The sequence below is a fragment of the Osmia lignaria genome, chromosome 7, assembly GCF_051020975.1.
Source record: "Osmia lignaria lignaria isolate PbOS001 chromosome 7, iyOsmLign1, whole genome shotgun sequence".
Taxonomy (NCBI): domain Eukaryota; kingdom Metazoa; phylum Arthropoda; class Insecta; order Hymenoptera; family Megachilidae; genus Osmia; species Osmia lignaria.
In genome coordinates this window covers 9165695-9186359 of record NC_135038.1, presented here as the reverse complement: position 1 = coordinate 9186359, position 20665 = coordinate 9165695, and the positions used below count along the sequence as shown (strand labels likewise).

The 20665-nt window shown below is 35.6% G+C and overlaps 1 protein-coding gene and 1 long non-coding RNA gene across 9 annotated transcripts in view; one reads left to right on the top strand and one right to left on the bottom strand.

The window, feature by feature from the left end:
- The window catches only part of LOC117604538 (uncharacterized), a 139009-nt gene that overhangs the window by 94500 nt on the left and 23844 nt on the right, over positions 1-20665 (bottom strand). The window lies entirely within an intron of this gene.
- The window catches only part of LOC117604536 (dipeptidase 1), a 131048-nt gene that overhangs the window by 106840 nt on the left and 3543 nt on the right, over positions 1-20665 (top strand). For all 4 annotated transcript variants that reach the window (XM_034324720.2, XM_034324723.2, XM_034324722.2 and 1 more), the window contains 6 exons: positions 2137-2287; positions 6468-6537; positions 12241-12417; positions 18523-18607; positions 19233-19308; positions 19584-19722. In XM_034324720.2, coding sequence (XP_034180611.1) covers positions 2137-2287; positions 6468-6537; positions 12241-12417; positions 18523-18607; positions 19233-19308; positions 19584-19722 — 698 coding nt within the window. The remainder of the gene's footprint in view (positions 1-2136; positions 2288-6467; positions 6538-12240; positions 12418-18522; positions 18608-19232; positions 19309-19583; positions 19723-20665) is intronic.

Genomic DNA, 20665 nt, shown 5'->3' with positions numbered 1-20665 from the left:
AAAATTAATTTAGAAAAATTTACAATTGCCAAATTTCCATCTGAGATGTTTCTAATTCCTAATTTTCCAATTAAATTAATTAATTTAGAAAAATTTGTAATTACCAAATTTCCATTTGAGAAGTTTCTAATTCTTAAATTTCTAATTGAATTAATTATTTTAGAAAAATTTGCAATTGCCAAATTTCCATCTGAAAAATTCTAATTCCTAAATTTCTAATTGAATGAATTAATTTAGAAAAATTTGCTATTACCAAATTACAAAAATATCCATTACCATATAATTTTATTAGACAGAGTCTGTAAGCGATTCGAATAATTCCAAGTTAATTACGTCAAGTTAATGGAAGGTAATTAAAATACATACAGATATTGGAAGATTTGCATAAAGGCAATTTTATCGATTAAATAGTTGGTTGATAAGTAAACATTTTTCTCGGTGGTCGGTAAAGAATATGACAGCGTGAAACGGTGTTCCCAAGTTCGAACCAATAATTACTTTTCTCTTGAATGATACTGCTTCAGAGAAATCGAGCAATTAATACTAGTCTCCTTTGTCCTCTCGAGTTTCCTGGAGAGCAAACTTCCTGCCAGGTTCTGCCATTCCTGTTGCATCCATTGTTACTCGCAGTTGGTACGCGATCCTAGCAATCTAATTACCAGCGGAACGAATAGAAGGACGTTTAAAACTTGTAGAATCTGATTTGTTAATCCCCGCTCGTGTTCACTGTTCCATAAAATTAATAATTTCCATTGTCTTCAATTTTTCAAAAAAAAAAAAAAAGGAGAACAAGTCAACCTTTTACCTTTGCTTTTCATTCAAGAATAATAAATTATTAATAATTTACTATATTTAAATAAGAGAACCCAAAGGAGTTATATTAAAACTTTGTGAAAATAATTAATATTCAGTGTTAAAATTTTTTTTTTAAAAAGGTTCTTTCTAGAAATAGCAATAGAGGAAGTGTTAATCCGACTCTGGATTTTCACAAACACGAGATTATTCCAGCAACAAAAGTTGGACAATTTTCCAATGGAAAAAGCGAGAGAGAGACAAGGGTGGAAACTGAAACGAAGGAGTCTATAACCGGTACGGAAAGTTGTAAAAGTTTTGGCGACAAGTAACCCGTGTCGCAGGACTGTCAGCCATTTTCATAAGCTCAAGAAACTCTGGCAACTAGGGAACCGAATCGAGGTCGCGAAAGGAAGTCAGGAGAAAAAGGACTTTTCACTTGTTTTTTCACCCTCTGTATGCGCTTACATGAATTCTCTATGAGCTCGACTTTCTCGATGCAAAAGAAACATGAAATTAAATAGAACGAACGATTTTTCAAAACATTTTCAAATATGAAAGTTTGCATTAAAAGAGACAATGCAAATTTATATCATATATATTTAGAAAGCTCTCCCTCATTGATAAAATAAAATTGCGACAAAGGTACAAGGGTCGATGATCTCAAAATGATTCTTCTTTTACTTACAAAAAGGCAGGGGATATGGATAATCATGTACAAACATACGTCTCGAATTTCAACACATACTCGAGATGCAAGAAACGTGAAGCAAAGATCGCGTTATCCACACGTCGTTGCAGAAAAATGAGAGGAAATACATGGGAGTAAGTGCGGCGACCTAGAGGAGTCGAGCAAGAGCAGTGGAAAGTATAGCAAACGGCTTGTTGTAAAACTTCTCACGACTAGTAACCCGCTCCAGAAAGCTGTCAGCCATTTTCATAAGCTCGAGAAACTCCGCCAAGTGGGAAACCGAATCGAGGTCGTCGAAGGAAAGGGTGATTCGTGCAGGAAACGACGGTTAACCCTCTCCTGTAACCCGAATTTTCTATGTTTGAGAAAACAAATGATAAAATCCCTTTACTTTGTACCCTTGGGACATGAATCACAATGGTACATGATGAGAAAGGTAAAGAGGAAATGGAAATAACGTGAAATACGAAATTGAGTTAAAATTGGGGCTCTCTCCGTGGTCCGCGCTTTGAGGATTGAATTCTCCATTGAAAATTTAAACTTTCCGACCCTCTAATGGTTCATTAATTTATGGTATACCGTAGTGTAATTAGTATTGTTTTATTTAAGATTGAAAAGTTGAAAGTTGAAGGCATTTTTCTTCGTGGTCTCAGGTCTTATCGAGGCGCATAGAGAAGGCAAAATCGCAAGTCTTATCGGGGTTGAAGGTGGTCACTCCCTAGGGAATTCCTTGGGTGTTCTCAGGACATTTTACGGCCTGGGCGCGAGATACCTTACCTTGACACATGCCTGCGATACCTCCTGGTGAGTACATTCCATACCACATTCAAAAAATATGAGAAAAGTTGCAAATAATATATACACTCGTGGGATATATCGTACTTTGCTATTGGAACTTGATTTCGGTATTCAATTTGCTGTAAAAATATTTCAAAACATGAAATGTGACAAAATTTCAAAGTGAGATAATATTTTAAATTCAAAGTGAAATTTTGGCAAATAATTGAAACAAAAGTCACGAACATGATACATAAATCAATACCAGTAAATAAATTTGAAACAGTTGTTTCATGTAATAGAAAATAAAAATATAAAATCTGTGAAAAAAGGGTCAATTGAACTATTTTACAAATTCACTAGACTTAATATTGGTTAATGGCATGGAAGGCCAAGCATTTTTAATCAGCTGTTCATCGATTCATTAATTATCCAGCAAAATAGCATTTACTATTGCATTGATATTTCGGTCGAATTCAAAAGCTGTACATAATTGAATTAATTAATAATTGTATTATTAGATTGTTGCATATCAAATCAAGGATTTCGAAACGTAGAAAGTCTGATGCAATTTCATGACATAAAAATATTATTAAATAACACCTATAGCATATCAAATTAAAGCTAAACATTCAACAAAGAAAATTATATAAATATTTCATTAGTATTTCTAATGCAAACAAACTAATATTGATTCTAAACTGGTTGACCCATTGTTTCTTTCAACATAAAACCATCCATTCTGTATTAACAATATTGCAATTACCTTTATGTATTAATTTTTATCAATCTTTAAGCTTTAAATTGGTGTACCTCAAGTGAAATTTCGTGATACTTTTCTGTCATGAATTTTACATTTTATAATCTTCGACTTGACGTTGCCATTTAAGCCTCCATGAAAGTGCCATTGTATGGAACACAATACAGAAAAACTATAAATAGAAGAAAGAAGAGGGTAGAAAAGAAGGGAAAAAGATTCTTTATCTTGAAAGAGCAAAGAAACTTTCGAACAAACCTAAATTCAGACATTAGCCTGATTTCGTATAAAACATTCGACCGGCGAAGGAACATTTTCCATTTCAATTAATCGGCAAACGAAACTTGCCCCGTTTCGCTGTTCCACGAGGGCCAGTAAGAGTGCTTTTTACTGGATCGTTCGTCCTGCTTTGTACCGTGATCCATCGTCGAAGAAAAAGCTATCCCACGGCCGATCAGACTAAAAGAGCTCGAAGCAATCTAAAACGTTGGCGAACTGAAATTTTCTCCGTCTCGGCGATCTCAGTGGCCCTGCCAAAACTCTACACTTACGTCTCACATCCGAAGAAATGAACGGCCAAAGAACTTTGTTTCCAAAGGGAACAAGGGAAACTTTTCTTCTAGCCAACGATCCTGTTACTTTATACACGCGAGCAAATACATTCTTCACTTTTGTGGATTAAAATTGACCTCTTTCGTTGTTCGACGAAATTTCAAACGCGATCGTCGAGAAATTTACGATATATATTAAATTAATCAAAATTAATTATCAAGTAGGGTAATGTATACAGTTAATGACTCCAATAATAGAAAATATAAGTACAAAAAGTATTAGAACGAAAAATAATTATATTTTACCTAAAGTTAAATGTATTGGAAGAATAATTTTTAAAGAAACAGTGCAAAATTTAGAAAATGAAAATAATATAAAGTACAGAATTAAATTAAAATTATGGCTTTCTCCCTGGTCCGCCGTCCGAGGGTATATTATATTTCTTACTATTTTAGGAAAAGGGTTAAAAAATATATACGTTACCCTATCTGAAATCAATTAATTTAATGATATTCAGATTTTTCTATCCCTTGAAGTGGCTGCAATTAACGATAGCATTTGTAATTACATTAATGGCTTCCTGTACAAGTTTAAAGATCAATCAAACGCAGAGGATCTTAGTTTAATCGATTCACGCGATTATCTTCTGAACTTTCGAAATTGCATTTTTTAAAAGCCTTTAAAAATCCAATATTTTGTATAGTCTACTGATCGATAAGTATTGCAATCAATTTTCGGGACGAAAGCGTACGAGCGTTGTAAAAATCAAAATTCCTGTAGAAATTCTTTCAAATCTAGGAAGGTGGCTAAGAGGTGGCTCAAAGAATCAAAAGATCCTTTTACGATTCCGATAACCGGTATCTTCTAGGAAAAGCTGATCCTCTATCAGAATTTCCTTCGGCATGCTACTGCTGTATGAAGCAAGTTTCTGTGGTTTCCTTTTCAATTACTCTACAGGATGTCTCAATACCGATGGAAGTGATTTTATTGAAAAAGAATGAGCCAAAAATGTAGAATCAAATTTGTTCGAATTTGGCTTCGTTTTAGAGAAAATTGAATTTGAAAATTCTTGAAAATAACTATTTCAATATGTAGCATTACAATTTGATAGTAGAATAGAAATTGAACATTTCCATGCACTTTACATTAGATATTTAAAAATGTCACTTGACATGTTCCTAGGGAAATGGCATCGTACTTTTGACCAGTGACATGCATGTAACCCTAAAGTTTCACGAGAGATGACAGTATCTGTTCAAAGTAAAGTACGACATGGTTGCTATCGTTGACTGTAGCTAACAGTTCGAGTCGAAACTGTCGTATTACACGACAATGGCCGTCTACTGGAATTGGCCTGCTTTTCAATCCCTGCCTACTTTATATGTCCCTCGACACCGACTTTCCTACTGTACATAACAACTTGAGTCACCTTGTTCTTCAACAAATCTCTTCCTCCTTCTCAACGAGTCACCTAATCCCAACTACCAGAGAAGAATACTTAAACAGAGGAAATATTTTCAAGAAAAAGTCTCATTCGGGAATAATTTATTTTTCAAATTTATTATTTTTAAATGATTTTATTTGTTATTTTCATTTCAACTGAAAAGTATTAAGTATAAGAAGATATTTAAATAATAGAAAATACACAGTATTGTAAAAAATAAGACTCATTTGGAAATAGTTTATTTTTCAAATTTATTATTTTTAAACGAACTTATTTGTTATTTTCATTTCAAATGAAAAGTGTCAAATATAAGAAGAAGTATTACACAGTATTGCAAGAAAGAAATCTTATTTGAAAATAATTTATTTTCATAAATTCTTATTTTTAATTGAACTTTCATTTCAGATCAAAAGAAACCAATTTTTTAAATAATATAAGAATGAATTTGAACGAGGTATTATAAGAATAGAAGAGGAAAAATCGAGTTCTATTTTCTGGCAATCATCATAAAAAGCCTCTTTCAACTGACAATGTCCGAATCTCTTTGAGGAGAGTGTTTCTGTAGGCCTAACGTCAATCCCCCAATCTTCCCTTTCCTGTACCACCATCTTTTCTTCCCGCCTCCTTTGTCTTCCGTCGGTTTTTTCCCGTGGGAATTGTCGAGACGATTGGATTTTCCGCAATTCTCGATGACGACGAGCTGTCGACCTTTCCTAACGTTTTCCCGTGGAAAACGTTCGCCGCGACGAAGGCGTCGAGACGGGAATCGAGCGGAGAAGAAAGATTACCGGCTTTCGACGGTCGGATTAAATTTTCTACGGCTTCGCGGCTCGACTTTCCACGAAGCTCTCGACGACCTTCCACCTTGCGAACCATGACCACCTTCCTGGACGGTTTCTAAAGGTCAGGAATTGCTTCTCGGCCTGACAAATTATTTCCCCATTTTAAAGCGATCGTCCTCGAATTCCTTCCCTCGAACCAATTTCATTTTCCATTGGGAGAAACAAATAGATCAATGTTGGACAAAGGGGTATTAATCTTTTTTTCAATTTTAGATGAACACCGTTGAAATTATGATTTTTAAACCACGTTTCGGGCAACATTGTATTTTTCAAAATTTATTAACCCTTCATTGCATAATTTTGTTAATTTTAGTTTAAAAAAAATATATTTTTGAATTTACACGATAAGTAATAATAATCTAATTTTAGAAATTTATTTAACTTAATTGCCAAATTTTTATTTTTGATATTTTTATTTAACATTTTATTTAATATAATCCTATTGCCTAGTGGTAGCAAATGGGTTAATATAAAATTTAGTAATATTGAGAATTTGCAACTTTGCGTTTCTTATAATTTAAGAAAAATCTGCGATGTTCATGTAGGAAAATTATTAAATTTTCCGGCGGTTTTTCCAGAAGAAAGGAGTTCTAACAGACATTTTCTTGGCAGGGCAGTCTGTTCAGTTGGCGAGACGAACAGTACCCAGGATTCGACGCCAGGTCTTAGCGAATTCGGCAAGGTGAGTTAAACGTCACCCTTATTTGTTACACTTAACCCTTTCCCTATAAAAGCATCCATAGTGCACTAATTACATATTACCATTAATCCAACGTGCACTCATTTCCATTTTAAATTCCGTGGAAAATTCAAAGCCTTTTCCCTTAATTTTCCTTAATTTTAATATTCACTGCCCTAGTGATCTATAAATGATCATTGTTATCCCTACTATAAATCCTCCACTTACGAATGTAGAAGGAATAATAATCAATGAAAACTATTCAATGACATCGTATGCTCCACTTCCACGACGCTTCTTCATTCTTCGCGAAGTAACGAGGATGACCCAGTTTCGGGACAGAAATTTTCCGTGGCTAAGTTTCAGGCGTTCGAGCAAAATCGACGAATTTTTCGGCCGAATTTCTGGCATTCGCTGCGCGGATATACCGGCGATAAAAGAAAAGATAGAAAAAAAAAGCAAACACCGTCGAATCTTTTTGTGTACAGCGACGAGAAAGGGATGCAACGTTTTATTTTTTCTTTTTTTTTTATCGATCCTGCGAAATTTGTAGTCGCGTGGTGGTGGTTCCTGTCGCGCGATAAAAAAAAAATAGAAAATAAAAAGGAAAGAAACGATCGAACGAGAGAAAGAAGGGACGCAAAACGAGGGAACGTAAATCAAATAAGCCATCTCTGTTATCTTCCCCAAACCCTTCTCTCCTCTACTCTAATCTTTCCCTTTTGAGTTCCCATGCAGTTTCTCTGGATGTTGCACCCCTTTCTCTTCGTTTCCTCTTTGTTTCACGGCATTCTTTCTCTTTCCACTCTCATTTACATACACCAGGACCCCGCCAACCCCGGAGATGCATTGTGTTTGTGTGAAAGCACCAAGCCACATTGCCAGACATCGCTCGATTGTTCAAGCGCACTGTCGACTACACTATTGCTCAAAAGTATCAGCCGGATGTAATAGCAATTTTCTTATCACCAATTGAGAATTTAATGCAACGTTGTACAGGTAATTTGAAAATTACACTCGTGCGTCAGTATTTGGTGTATGCAATAGAAATCAATAAATAATTCTAATCAATTTTAATTCACTATCAACAATTGTGGTTACACTATTATTGTAAATTAGTTTTTGGTAATTTTAAGATTATAATTAATGAGAATTTTTATAAAATTCGTTCAATTTAAATATTAGACCTATGCAATAAAAAATGATGAGGTTACTACAAAAATGTTTAATTTCATGACATAAAAATATTGCAAAATAGCACTTATGATATATCAAATTAAAGCTTAAAATTTACTGAAAATGACTATCTACAGGGTTCATCTATATTCTTAATATAAAATAAACGGCTGCCAGTTATAGCAAGTTGTGGTTGATTTTAAAATATGTAAAAGTCCAAGATAATTTAATGACATAAAATTATTTCAAAATGGTACTTGTGATACATCAATTTCAAGCTTAAAGTCTAACAAAAATTACTGTATTAACGTTTCGTTGATATTGTTGATACCAAATGATTGGTTGTAGATCGCAACAAACAGCGTCATTGTCCTGTATCAAGTACCCAATTTAGGAACGTAAAAAATGTTTGATAATAAAAGTTTCCCGAATAAATCGGCAATTTCCTCCGCAACAATCGAATAACTTTTGAGCGATAGTGTATATCGAAACAACGTCGGTATAAAATCGTTATTGCAGCCGGGTAGAACAACGCTGCCAGACGATTTACTTGAAAATTCCACTAATCTGAGGATTTCAAACTTATTCCAGTTGTCGTTTCTCTTTTTCATCTCCGTTTCGCTTTTATCTAGCTGTTTCGATACGGACTGAAAATAATTTCAGTGATGTAACCCGAGTCCCTGAAAGGGGATTTTCCTCGCGTTTGTTTTCCGTCTCTCGATATTGAATTCGAGTGGCTCTCAATAACGGTGTATGACATTACGTAAGCATCGACAGAGACGTTCGATTCGAATAAATCGTATAGAAATCGGACAGAATTTTATTTTTCTGTCGTTCCGCTTGACTGTTGAATTTACACTATTCGGTGAGATGGAAAATTGTAGTAGATGTGTAAGGAAAACGATGACTAAATTGAAAATTGGAAATTTGAAGAGGAAATGGAAAATTGGAAGCGGGGTAATGGAAAATAGAAAATGGGGGTAGAGAGATGGAAACTGGAAGTGGGAAAATGGAAAATGGGAGTGGAGGGATGAAAATTGAAAGCGAGGAAATGGAAAATAGAAAATGGAGGTAAAGAGATGGAAACCAGAAGTGGGAAAATGGGAAAATAACAAATGGGAGTGAAGGGATGTAAATCAGAAGTGAGAAAATAGAAAATAGGAAATGGGGAAAATTGTCATATTTTTAGATAATGGTACACATTTTTTCAAACTAAGAAATTTTCTAATATTCATTATCTAATAATAGAAATAAATCTGCAATTTTCTTTTTCATGTTAATGGTACCAACTGAATAACGTTCCCCTCCGAAAATAAATAAATTCTCATGAATCTTCACTAAAACTGAGAATACCCTTAATTAGGTCAGCGTAAAAATGAATTTTCTTTTCCTACGGATAATGATCAGTCACATAATTGTCGAAGGTGAACACCTTGTCCCCGTTTGGCGGTATGAAATCGCGCGTGCCGAGAGAGAAAAGAAAAAAAAGCAAGAGCCGAGCATCACTGGGTTCTCGTTAAAGCATGGTTATGCCTGCATAAAAACGACGATGCCCATTGTGTTCCTTCCTTTTTCCGTGGTTCGGTCGTATCGGCATCCCGGGTCTATGCACATCGCACAGCTTTTTCCCTCTTCTATTTTCGCGTAATAGAAGGGGTGGCTTGCTTACGCCATCGACTAATGTTCACTAACCGAAATGCCAACGTTTTCTTCCTTCCGTTCTCTATTTTTCACTCCTCTCACACGCCATCGTTTTTCTCTGCTAGCTGAATCTTCGATTCCACCCCCCTACCCCCTCGTCTCTTTCATACTGATCCTACTCCACTGTAATACCTCGACCCAGTATCTCGCGTTACTACGATCATCTTTCTTAATCAACGCCCGGCGAAATCGCGGGCCGAATTAAGGGTATCTCGTAAGTCCATGCACACGTACCTAGCCAACCCTTCCGGCGTTTCACAGTAATTATCTCCAAGTGGCACGTCTTGTAATTGCACGAAATTGCACGGCCCTGACAGCGCCGGGGACGTTAACAATGTTCCTTTTAAACGCTACTCCCTTGCCACCGGTCACGCGATTTATAAATCATAAAAATATGATAAGAGGCGACTTAATTATAAGTAATTTCAATATGATTGGTCGGTCGCTGTGCGCCGCGACGTTCAAACATCGGTGACTTCGCACGCGATATCGAGTGAGTGATTAACCGAACGCGTTAATTACCTATTTGCATCTATTTCGAATTTTTAATTTTCGAAAATTTTCGAATTACTTATAATTAAATCTCCTCTTACCTCTTTATTTTTCGAAAATTTTCGAAAATTAAAAATTCGAAATAGATGCAAATAGGTAATTAACGCGTTCGGTTAATCATTCACTCGATATCGCGTGCGAAGTCACCGATGTTTGAACGTCGCGGCACACAGCGACCGACCAATGGTATTGAACATTTGATTTCAAAGGCTATTCTTTTATTTATTGTCGTTTTATTTCGAGACATCGAATGTCTAATAATAACTCGAAGAGATATTCACTCGTATAATAATTTCTTCCGCCCCCCCGAGCGAACAAACGCACGAAATAATGGGTTCATTTAAAACCGAGAACAACTCCCATAAAACTTTCCGCGTTCCGTGTACCCCGCAATTTATACCGTCGAAAAATGTTCAAACGCAGCAGTTCTTAGATAACGCATTGGCAAACTTACTTTCGTTTCCTGTTCAACTTCCGAAAATGCTGGATTTCGTACAATTTCGGTATGTATGAAAAATCCCGCGAAACGGTACACGGCAATAACAGTGGATTAATTGCACGGTGGAGTTTCAAATTCAATTTAGCTGCGGTTTCGAAGCAGCGAAACTTTTGGATTAAAAATGTAGCATTATTTCAGTCGCGGGTATGAAAACGATTCGAGAAGAATATGAGGGAATAATTATTGGATTTGATATGTATTTAGGATAAATTAATTAAACAAATATTTGTATGTGTTTAAATTGATAATTGTAAATTGAAAATGGAAAATGAGAAATGGGAAATGGCCAAGATAAAATGGTGGGGGAGTAAATAGGAAATTCGAAATGGAATAATATTCAAATTATTAATGGCCAAGGTAAAATGATGGTGGGGAAGTAAATAGGAAATTAGAAATGGAATAATATTAAAATTATTATTTCCTTTTTCTAATTTTTGTATTGCTTATATAAAAAGCACTTTTATTTATATTCAAAGAATCTCGAATAATTATACCTCTGCAAGTTCTCCAAATTCATAGGTGTTACATTAATTAGCTTCATAAATAAGAGCACTATACCCTTTTCATTAACACATTGTATAGCACTGTGCAAACAAGCGTGTCTAATATAGCACATTGTAATAAACCCCTTGCTTTGTAACGTACAGTCAGATTCTCATTACAGTCCAACTTGTATGCCAGTGAAATTTTAATTTTGATTCTGACTGCAATTCATGCAACTGACAATAAGAATTGTCAAATATATGTCAATTATTTAGCATTCACTATTACCTCCAAAAAAGTACAATGAAGAAAATGAACATTGTTAAATTATCGAATTAAAAATTTAATTTACTATCAGCAAGCAATAAAATCTAATTCGCTAAGAGGAAACTCTAATTGCATTGCATAAAACGAACAGCAACCACTGAGGGAAAGCGACAAAAAAAAAAGGGAAACGGATAACAATGCAGAGTTGCAGAACGTTGTTCTGTTTGTTCTATTAATTAAACAACGTATATATACGACTGGACTTGGACAGAATACACGACCATCCGTTATGCCCGTTAATTTCTATAATGTCCATGCCAGCAGCGAATACGAAACATGGTCGCACACGAGGCTGCTAAAACGAAATTTGAGTAGCGAATAAAGTTGCAGATTGGTAATGCTGATGCAAACTACAAAATCACGTAATCTCTTTGGCATTGGTAGCTGGTAGCAAAATTTGCATTCTAACCGGATTCGCAAAATTACACGGCTGTTCAATCGGATACGAGGAATCGAACGGGGTATAATTCTTCTTCAATCAGGTGGTCAATTATTATTTATCGTTTAACGATTTCATATTCCTCGAGGGGTAGTATCGAATTTAATTAGACAGCGATGCGTTCTGGAAATGATTCAGTGATGCCTATAGGACGTGATAATTTAATTAATATCAATTGGTATTATTTATATCAATGGAGGGTGATGTTTGGCAGGAAAGGGTTGCTCTGTTATTGAGAATTTAACGAGAGAATTATTCGGAAGAATAAACAAGCACAGATTGATGTTTTATAAATTTTAACGTAGCAGATTGAATTATTAAATAAATTTATAAATTTTATATTATTAGTAATTAAAATTTATATTAATTTATATTAATGTTATCAAAATTAGGATTATGAGAATCCCTGCTTTCTCTTTATCGCCATTAATCTTGTAACAAATAGAATTTATTTGAAATCAAAATATATAATTCTATTATTAAATTTGTAATTTTTTATTAAAAAGAAATTTGTTTAATTATTTTTTAGGCAGTTGTCAGGGAGCTAAACAGACTGGGAATGTTAGTGGATCTTTCTCATGTCTCAACAAGAACAATGAGGGCGGCCCTGCAGACGACGAGGGCACCGGTGATTTTCTCTCACAGTGCTGCCAGGGCACTCTGCAATTCCACTAGAAACGTGCCAGACGACGTGCTTAGAAATCTGGTGAGTTTCAGTGCAACCGCATCGACACGGAAAACTTAGTAGTATGGAAATGCGATAGGATAGCATGGGATGGTTAAACCGATTCCAATGTTCGATCAGACGAATGTTATGCACTTCCGTTTCTATGAATCTCTGCTATGCAACCGCGTAGCTTCTTATTGAGTTTCAACCTTTTCTACTTGAAATTCCAATAATATACAAAATACAAGAACTCTGATACGGACAAAATTTAAATAATTTCATTTTAATACTGAATTTTGTTAACAAAATATTCTTTCCTATAAATTAGGAAAAAACCATTCAAATTTATTATTTTTTATTAAGAAATCAGTGAATATTCCTTGACGATAAAATATTTCCATAAATAGTTGAAATTTCCCCGTCGAACATGTTTCCTCCCCAATTTCGTCGTTGTAAAGGGTTTTACAACAACGTTGTTAATTCAGCGAAAATGACGGCCCTCACAGCTAAAAAGGGGAGAGAAAATACATCACTTTGAAGGTAAACACTCGAGCAGATAAAATTGTTAGCGAACATTTATGATGTAATCCATGCTTAACCCAGTGGCCAGCAACATCCCTTTTTGGGTCGCTCGATAAATTTTAACGTTTTACTTGCACTTCTCTGCCCGTTGCATCGAACGTTACTAGAATAGCATTAACTTTAATCCTTTCACGGAACAACACGCCGAGACTCCATTTCGTTCGATAACAAATAACAAATTTAATATAAATAGACACAGAATGTATCGAAAATTAATGCGATTGATGAATTTCATTATTAAGCTTATGTTATAAATACCGGCGCTAATATGAAACAGTATACAATAGAGATTGAAAATTTTATAAAAAAACGTCCATCTGTGTCATTTTTCAACTTGAAAACTACTAGGGTTAGAGATACAGTGGAACAAAACGGCTTTCGGCGATCAAAATTCTGTAACTTCGGTTCTATTGGAAATATTCTAATGAAATTTTGGAAAGTTTTTGCCTACAATATGGTACTTAAATTGTAACAATATAAATCGTATTGAACTACAGGGTGTAAAAATATTCGTGTAGAAAGAGTAGCGCGTTTAATATCCTTCACTTGTTAGACATATTTTATGTTATTTATTTATGTTAATTACTGTAAGAGAAACGGATCTAATTAAAAAAGGCCCCAGCCCCGGCCACCTGCGGCCCTGCGGCTCCGCTTCTAATTTGCAGGGCCGCGCAATCTATGTTGGCACCCGCCCCTCCTAGGTCCTTCTCTATTCTTTACATACCTGCTTTCCTTACATGCCTGCAACCCTTACATCACTGCATTCTTTACATCCCTGCTTCCCTTCCATCCCTCCATCCCTGTCATATCTAATTAATATATATTTAACCATCGGATGACGGACCATGGAGAGAGATCCGATTTTAATATCCTTGTACATATTTTATGATTCTGTTCCACGATTGACCCAGGCTTCGCTGTTCAAGAATTAATACGAATTCTAAATTCATTCCGTAATTAAAATTCTGCCCAACTGTTTAATTTATTAAAAAAAAAGAAAACTCAGGCTTCAAGGGAAAAGACGTAAAATACACAGAAACATCTCTGGCAATAAATCTTTCATTACACGTGCACATATAAACAGATGCATTTCTTCGTATATATTTGAATATGAAATCTCATATCTGCAAAATGTACACTGTCCTTTGACTACGGCTGCATATGATGTCCTAGGATGTCCGACAAGGTGTACCAAGCGAATATGGAAATTGTAAAACGACAGAGGAGAAGATTTTCCATAGATACATCATCGTTCACTCAACTGTTCAGAAATTCTCAGGGAAAGCAAAATTTATAAAATTAACCCTTGAAAAATGGAATTCCGATCAGAACACTCTGCCCAGGGGTGAACTGGAAGTGGGTAGAATAGGGCCGTTAACTTCAATTATTATATCTAGACTACAACACGAACCTTCGAATTCGATCAGAATCCTTTTCTTATTCAAAATTAAAATATTCAATGGAACGATCCAGCGAATAGGAATGAATCGTACAAAGTATACAGGGGCGATCGAGGCAAGGGTATCAGGCGGCTGAGAAACGGGGAAAATTCGAAACGAGTTCGACTAACAGATATACATTTTCCGGGCAAAAAGTACGTGTTCAACGCGGCGTGGAATTTTCACCGGGAATAATGGCAGGGGAGGGGAAAAAAAAGAGAAGTCACTGGGGATACAGAACACGGGTTGTATAAAATAATATACGAGCTGGGTCAATGAGGCTAGCAAAAAATAGTTCTGCAGAGAATTCTGTAGGATTAAATTGGGATCGCAATAGGGGAGACTGCATGATTTATCCGACACAGGTCGACCGACCAATGAGAACGTACAATCTGTTTTAAAACGCTCGCCGTCTACTATAAACACCCGGGTAGAAACAATTATCGAAATATTTACGAGCCACAGACGAGTTCAACTTTCCTCCCACGAGCCAGTAATATTCCAACGGTGGAGAGGGTAGAAAAAAAATCTGGACGAAGAATAAATCAAGGAAGAAAGTGCGGATCCAACTTCACCGGGCGAAGAGGATTCAGTGGTCCCGATGGGACGAAGCTTACACAACTATTCGATTCGTAACCGGCGTCGAATCAACGACATAACACCGGATAAACTAAGTGGTTAATCCTGGCGTGCGAGGCTCGATTAAAATTTAATCCTATCCAGACCCTCCGCCTGCCAATCACTGACGACCAAATGACAATTACTCTCCGACGATGCTTCCAATTAATCTATGGGATTAAACTCGATGCCGAGGACAATGCTGAGAACAGCCTTAAAATTTCATTTGATAATGTATTGGGGAGATGTCGGATTGATTTTTCTGAATGACACTCCAGTTGTGTTACAGTGTTTTTAAGGGGTGGGTTGGTGTAACTAGGTAGGAGGTAAAATGGGCTTGGAGTCTCAAAAAATAGGGATTGGTCTAGTATTCTAATATTCTAATATTCCAGTATTCTGGTATTATCATAATATTCTAGTAGGTATTCTAATATTTTAGTATTCTAATATTCTAATATCATCATAATATTCTAGTAGGTATTCTAATATTTTAGTATTCTAATATTTTAGTATCCTAATATTTTAGTATTCTAATATTTTAGTATCCTAATATTTTAGTATCCTAATATTTTAGTATTCTAATATTTTAGTATCCTAATATTTTAGTATTCTAATATTTTAGTATTCTAATATTCTAATATCCTAAAGTTCTAATATTCGAATGCCCACGTATTTTAATATTCCAACATCCTAATATTCTAATACTCGAATACCCAAGTATTCTAATATTCTAATACTCGAATACCCAAGTATTCTAATATTCTAAAACTCGAATACCCTAATATTCTAATATTCTAATACTCGAATACCCAAGTATTCTAATATTCTAAAACTCGAATACCCTAATATTCTAATATTTTAATATCCTAATGTCCTAATATTTTAGTACTCGAATACCCGAATACTCTAACATCCTAAAATTCTACAATTTTAAGATTCTCACCCCTCAAAATCACCCCAATTACACCGATACCTGATCGATCAATATTGATCACCACTTTATCGATAATACTAATTATCCAAAGGGCCGTTTAAAGGGCCAGGTGAAACGAAGAATTTCGTGTTTGCCTCATCGTCACAATCAATACCAACTTGATCACGAGGATGCTACAAGGGGATGAGTTACACCAATCAGAGGCCGAACGATGGGGCTGTCTGGTAACATGTTATTAGCTGTGCCACACTGCTGCCCCAATTAACGTTGGCTACCTCGTAGTTTAAGTCGGCTCAGGTATCGACTAGACAGACGAGCATTGTCTCTCCCCGATTGGCGCATTCAGTAATTTTCGATCGAAGACAGAGATAAAGAACAGCTGATAAGACTGGGTACACACTGAGCATTGGCTCCGATCATTCGGAACCAACTAGGAAAGATAAAGATCGTCTACTACCCTATAGATCGTTTAGATCTTTATCCAGATTTTGGCGCTGATCGATCGGGCAAGATCAATTGTATTTTATAGAAGAACTTAAAACAATTTATTATAACGAATGAATTAAAACTACATCAATTTCAACCCACCATTCTGAATCAAAATTATCTGATAGTTATAAAATTTTAATAGAAATAAAATGACAAAAATTTGTTCCCTGGGAACGTTGACCAATTATTAATGTTACTCAGAATAATTTAATCCAACCAGATGTTCAATTTAAATTTGCAATTGCATGGACGGAACAAGGGGTACAATTTTTCAGTGAGATCTCGACCGGATATCGTGGACAATGAATGTTTCATGGAATTCTGAATCAATCGTTTGAAAATCCTAGCTAGCGAGAAACATGATTTATAGTAGTTGAAGATATTAAAATTTCAATGCAGAACCGGTACCGTTCCAGTGAAATTGCATTCCCACAGACTAACTTTACGATTTCTTCGAATTTTATTGGCGAATACTTTAAGAGGAATAGGTACGAGCGATTTTTTTTTCCAAATTATTTTTCTTTTCATTTATCCACGATTGATAAGAGTAAACAGGTAATAAAAGTACGATGACGTTTGGCAGGAGATAAGGAATTTCAACGAACGAACAGAATCATAAACTCGAAAGCGGTGCATGAAACGCGTGCAGGAGGAAAATGAAACGAGGAGGAACTTCAACTGACCCCTTTACCAGCCATAAGGCTGGCATAAACATAAAAGCGAGTGGGAACAGATGATTCTAATGGCATCCGTAGTCGCTTCCGCTTGTCTTTTGAAAAACGGCTCTAGACAAAATCAATATGGAATGCTACGAATGCGCGGTTGCTTTGAGCAAGAGGCTCGCTCATCGAATTTCAATGTACGTCTTCCACTTGCATATATCTTGAAATTGCAAATTTTCTTTCCAACCTTTCTGAAAAGTTATGAGGGTCGCTGTAGTTTGGATCACCTCCTCCCTTAAAATTTCAATCTGCTCCCCTCACTTATGGCACTTGAAATATTATATTTTCCTAAATTTTAAAAAGAGACCTGATGTTTTCAAATTTGCCATTTTTTATCAAATTTAAATTAAAATTGCTTAATTATTAGTGTTAAAATTATGTAAATATTATCTTCTGCACAGAATAATTGAAATAATTTTCGATTAATTTAATAATTACAATTTCTTTTGTCGAATTTTATAAATTCTTCGTGCTAGATTGTTGTACAAATTATCTGGGATCTTGAAGAACGATTTTAATACGAAAGTAAAGACCAACCATAAATCATTAGCCCTGCGAAACCGTTCCCAACAGAATATACATTTTCCATGTGAATTTGGTATTCAAATTATCTGAACTTGCAAGAATTATTCTCGTAAACGTAACAGCAAGTGTTTACAACGAATTACGAAATTATACATACAAATTTGTCTGACGAACGAAGTAGCAAGAACAGGATTTTCTTTCACAATTTCCAGTAACTTGGAAAAAAAAGAATACATGGTTATTGATCCCTGTATAATAATTGACCCCTTTTCTGAAAATATGAAAAAAATTTAATATAATACATTTTTTTACGATTCTCTTTCGAACAAGAAATATTTGCGATACGAAGGATAATTAATTTTCTTTCCATGGTCACCCTTCTTGGGGCTCTCTCCCTGGTCCGCGGTCCGATATTTTCTTACTCTTTTAGGAAAAGGGTCAATCATCGTACAGGGGTGAACAACTGTATACGTCAGCGTATATTTATATTCTTATAAAAAGAAATTAACTTCCCCATCCGCAGTAAGAAAAATTTTTCTCCATCCTTGAAACAATTTGTCCCCTTTTCATGATTCTCATGAACTTTTACCAGTCAAGTTTCTCCTCATAATTTTCGAAGCGACCTCTGCAAAAAGCCAGCAACAAGAAGAATTTTTTTTTTTTTGAAAGCACAATGGAAAGCGCAAATTCAATGGGTCCATACATTCCCAGGAAATGAAATACCCGCTTTATTCAGCTCGACACAATTTTACAATTGCTTTTCTTCCCGCGACTAACATTTCACTGGTACACAACCTTCAGGATCGGTATCTGAAGTTAATGCATCTGTTCGCAGGCTAAAAACGGCGGAGTGGCGATGGTTCCATTTTATACATACTTCATAACGTGCAACAGCACGGCCACCATAAAAGACGTCATTGGTACGTAAGATTAAACAAGAATTACTTAATTATTGCAGCGTGAAAAAGAGAAATAAATAAAATAAACTGTGATCGTTCCGTTCGTGATATTAAAATTTTCTTTATCAAAAAACGAACGTCCATTTCGTTCGACGAAAACAAATTATTCATGAAAAGGTATCTGATTAATTACCCCTCCCTGTTTACGTTAATAACGATACGGAATTAATTAATTACGCCACGATTGCCTAAAAACTTACAATTATCCAAATGAATATTTATAAAGCGATAGGAAAGAATCGATTTCGTTCGCGATACGCGGATTAATCTAAAATGCAAAATACCGATATATAATTCTTAAACGAATAAAATAAAATATTCTTTTTTCGTTGAAATATTATTTTCTCTCTGATACTTATAAAACACGCGCATTGGGATATTCGAACGTAACGATTTCGTTTCTTTCATTTTATTCGATCGTCATCAATTAACGCCTCGACCTAATTAAACACGTGCATACACGTACAGAGGGACGTTATTTTATTCACAGCGAAAAACGGTAACGCGACGCTGTTTGGATATAATAAAATCAACATTTAAACCCGCACCGCACGAACGAGTTTATTAAGTGACCATGCTGTTTCAGCACACATCAATCACATTCGAAAGGTGGCCGGGATCGATCACGTTGGAATAGGAGCTGGATTCGACGGGATAAATTTGTAATTATCTTTCGAATGTCCACGGTACATCGTTCGCATTCAGAGAATAATCATTATCGATGCTTGCCTTGATCGACTACCATTTCATCGTTGTAATGAAGTTTCCAATCGTCTCAACCGTACACTTAGGGATTAATCGAAAGTGTAAATTGTACAAATCGTTCGTCACAGCTGATTCAAACGAATTATTTTTTTTTATGCTCCTTTTTATTCTCTGGATGTTATCGGGAATAGAATGAGAACCAGGTTATCATTGTTAATGCACGATTTTTCAGTACTCCTACCGGATTGGAGGACGTTTCGAGGTATCCACAACTGTTGGCCACCCTACTCGAGGATCCAACATGGACCGAGGAGGATATTAAAAAATTAGCTGGCCTCAATTTGCTGAGGGTATTTGCTAAAGTCGAGCAGGTGAGCTATACTGGACCAATTAATTACTGATCGCCTTTGTGAACTCGGTTTAACGTAATTGAAACACGGAACAAGCTGAGTTAATTGGAGCTCGGTTGTTAAATAATTTGAAGAAAGTTTCGAAAGAATTTGCACGACTTTTACCGACAGTTACCGAGAGAGGGAAAACGATGGGTGACTGTAGTCACTCTTGATATGCTATGAGTAATTAGAAAGGGGTGGCTGTAGGCGTTCTTAGTAGGCTTTGAATACTTAACACTGGGAGGATATATTCACCCTAATTTTGTGTTCGGAATACTTAGCAATGGGGGCTTACACTCACTCAAATTTTATATTCTGAATGCCTAGCAGTGGGTGCCTACACGTACCCAAATTTTATATTCTGAATCCTTAGCAATGGGTGCCTATACTCACCCTAGTTATCTACATTGAATCCTTAGCAATGAGGGTCTGTACTCATCTAAATTTTATATTTTGAAAACCTAGCAATGGGTGCTTAAACTTACCCTAACAATCTACTTTAAATCCTTAACAATGGGTGCCTATACCCACCTTAGTTTCTACATTGAATCCTCAGCAATGAAGGCTTACACTCACCCAAATTTTATATTTTGAAAACCTAGCAATGGGTGCCTGTACTCATCCTAACAATCTACTTTGAATCCTTAGCAATGGGTGCCTACACTCACCCTAGTTATCTGCATTGAATCCTCAGCAATGAAGGCTTACACTCACCCAAATTTTATATTTTGAAAACCTAGCTATGGGTGCCTATACTCTATGTAACTTGGACCCCTAGCAATGGGTGCCCATCCTAATTCTAAGCCTCTAACAATCTACTTTGAATCCTTAGCAATGGGTGCCTACACTCTATGTAACTTGAACCCCTAGCAATGGGTGCCCATCCTAATTCTAAGCCTCGAATCAACACTTAACCAATCTA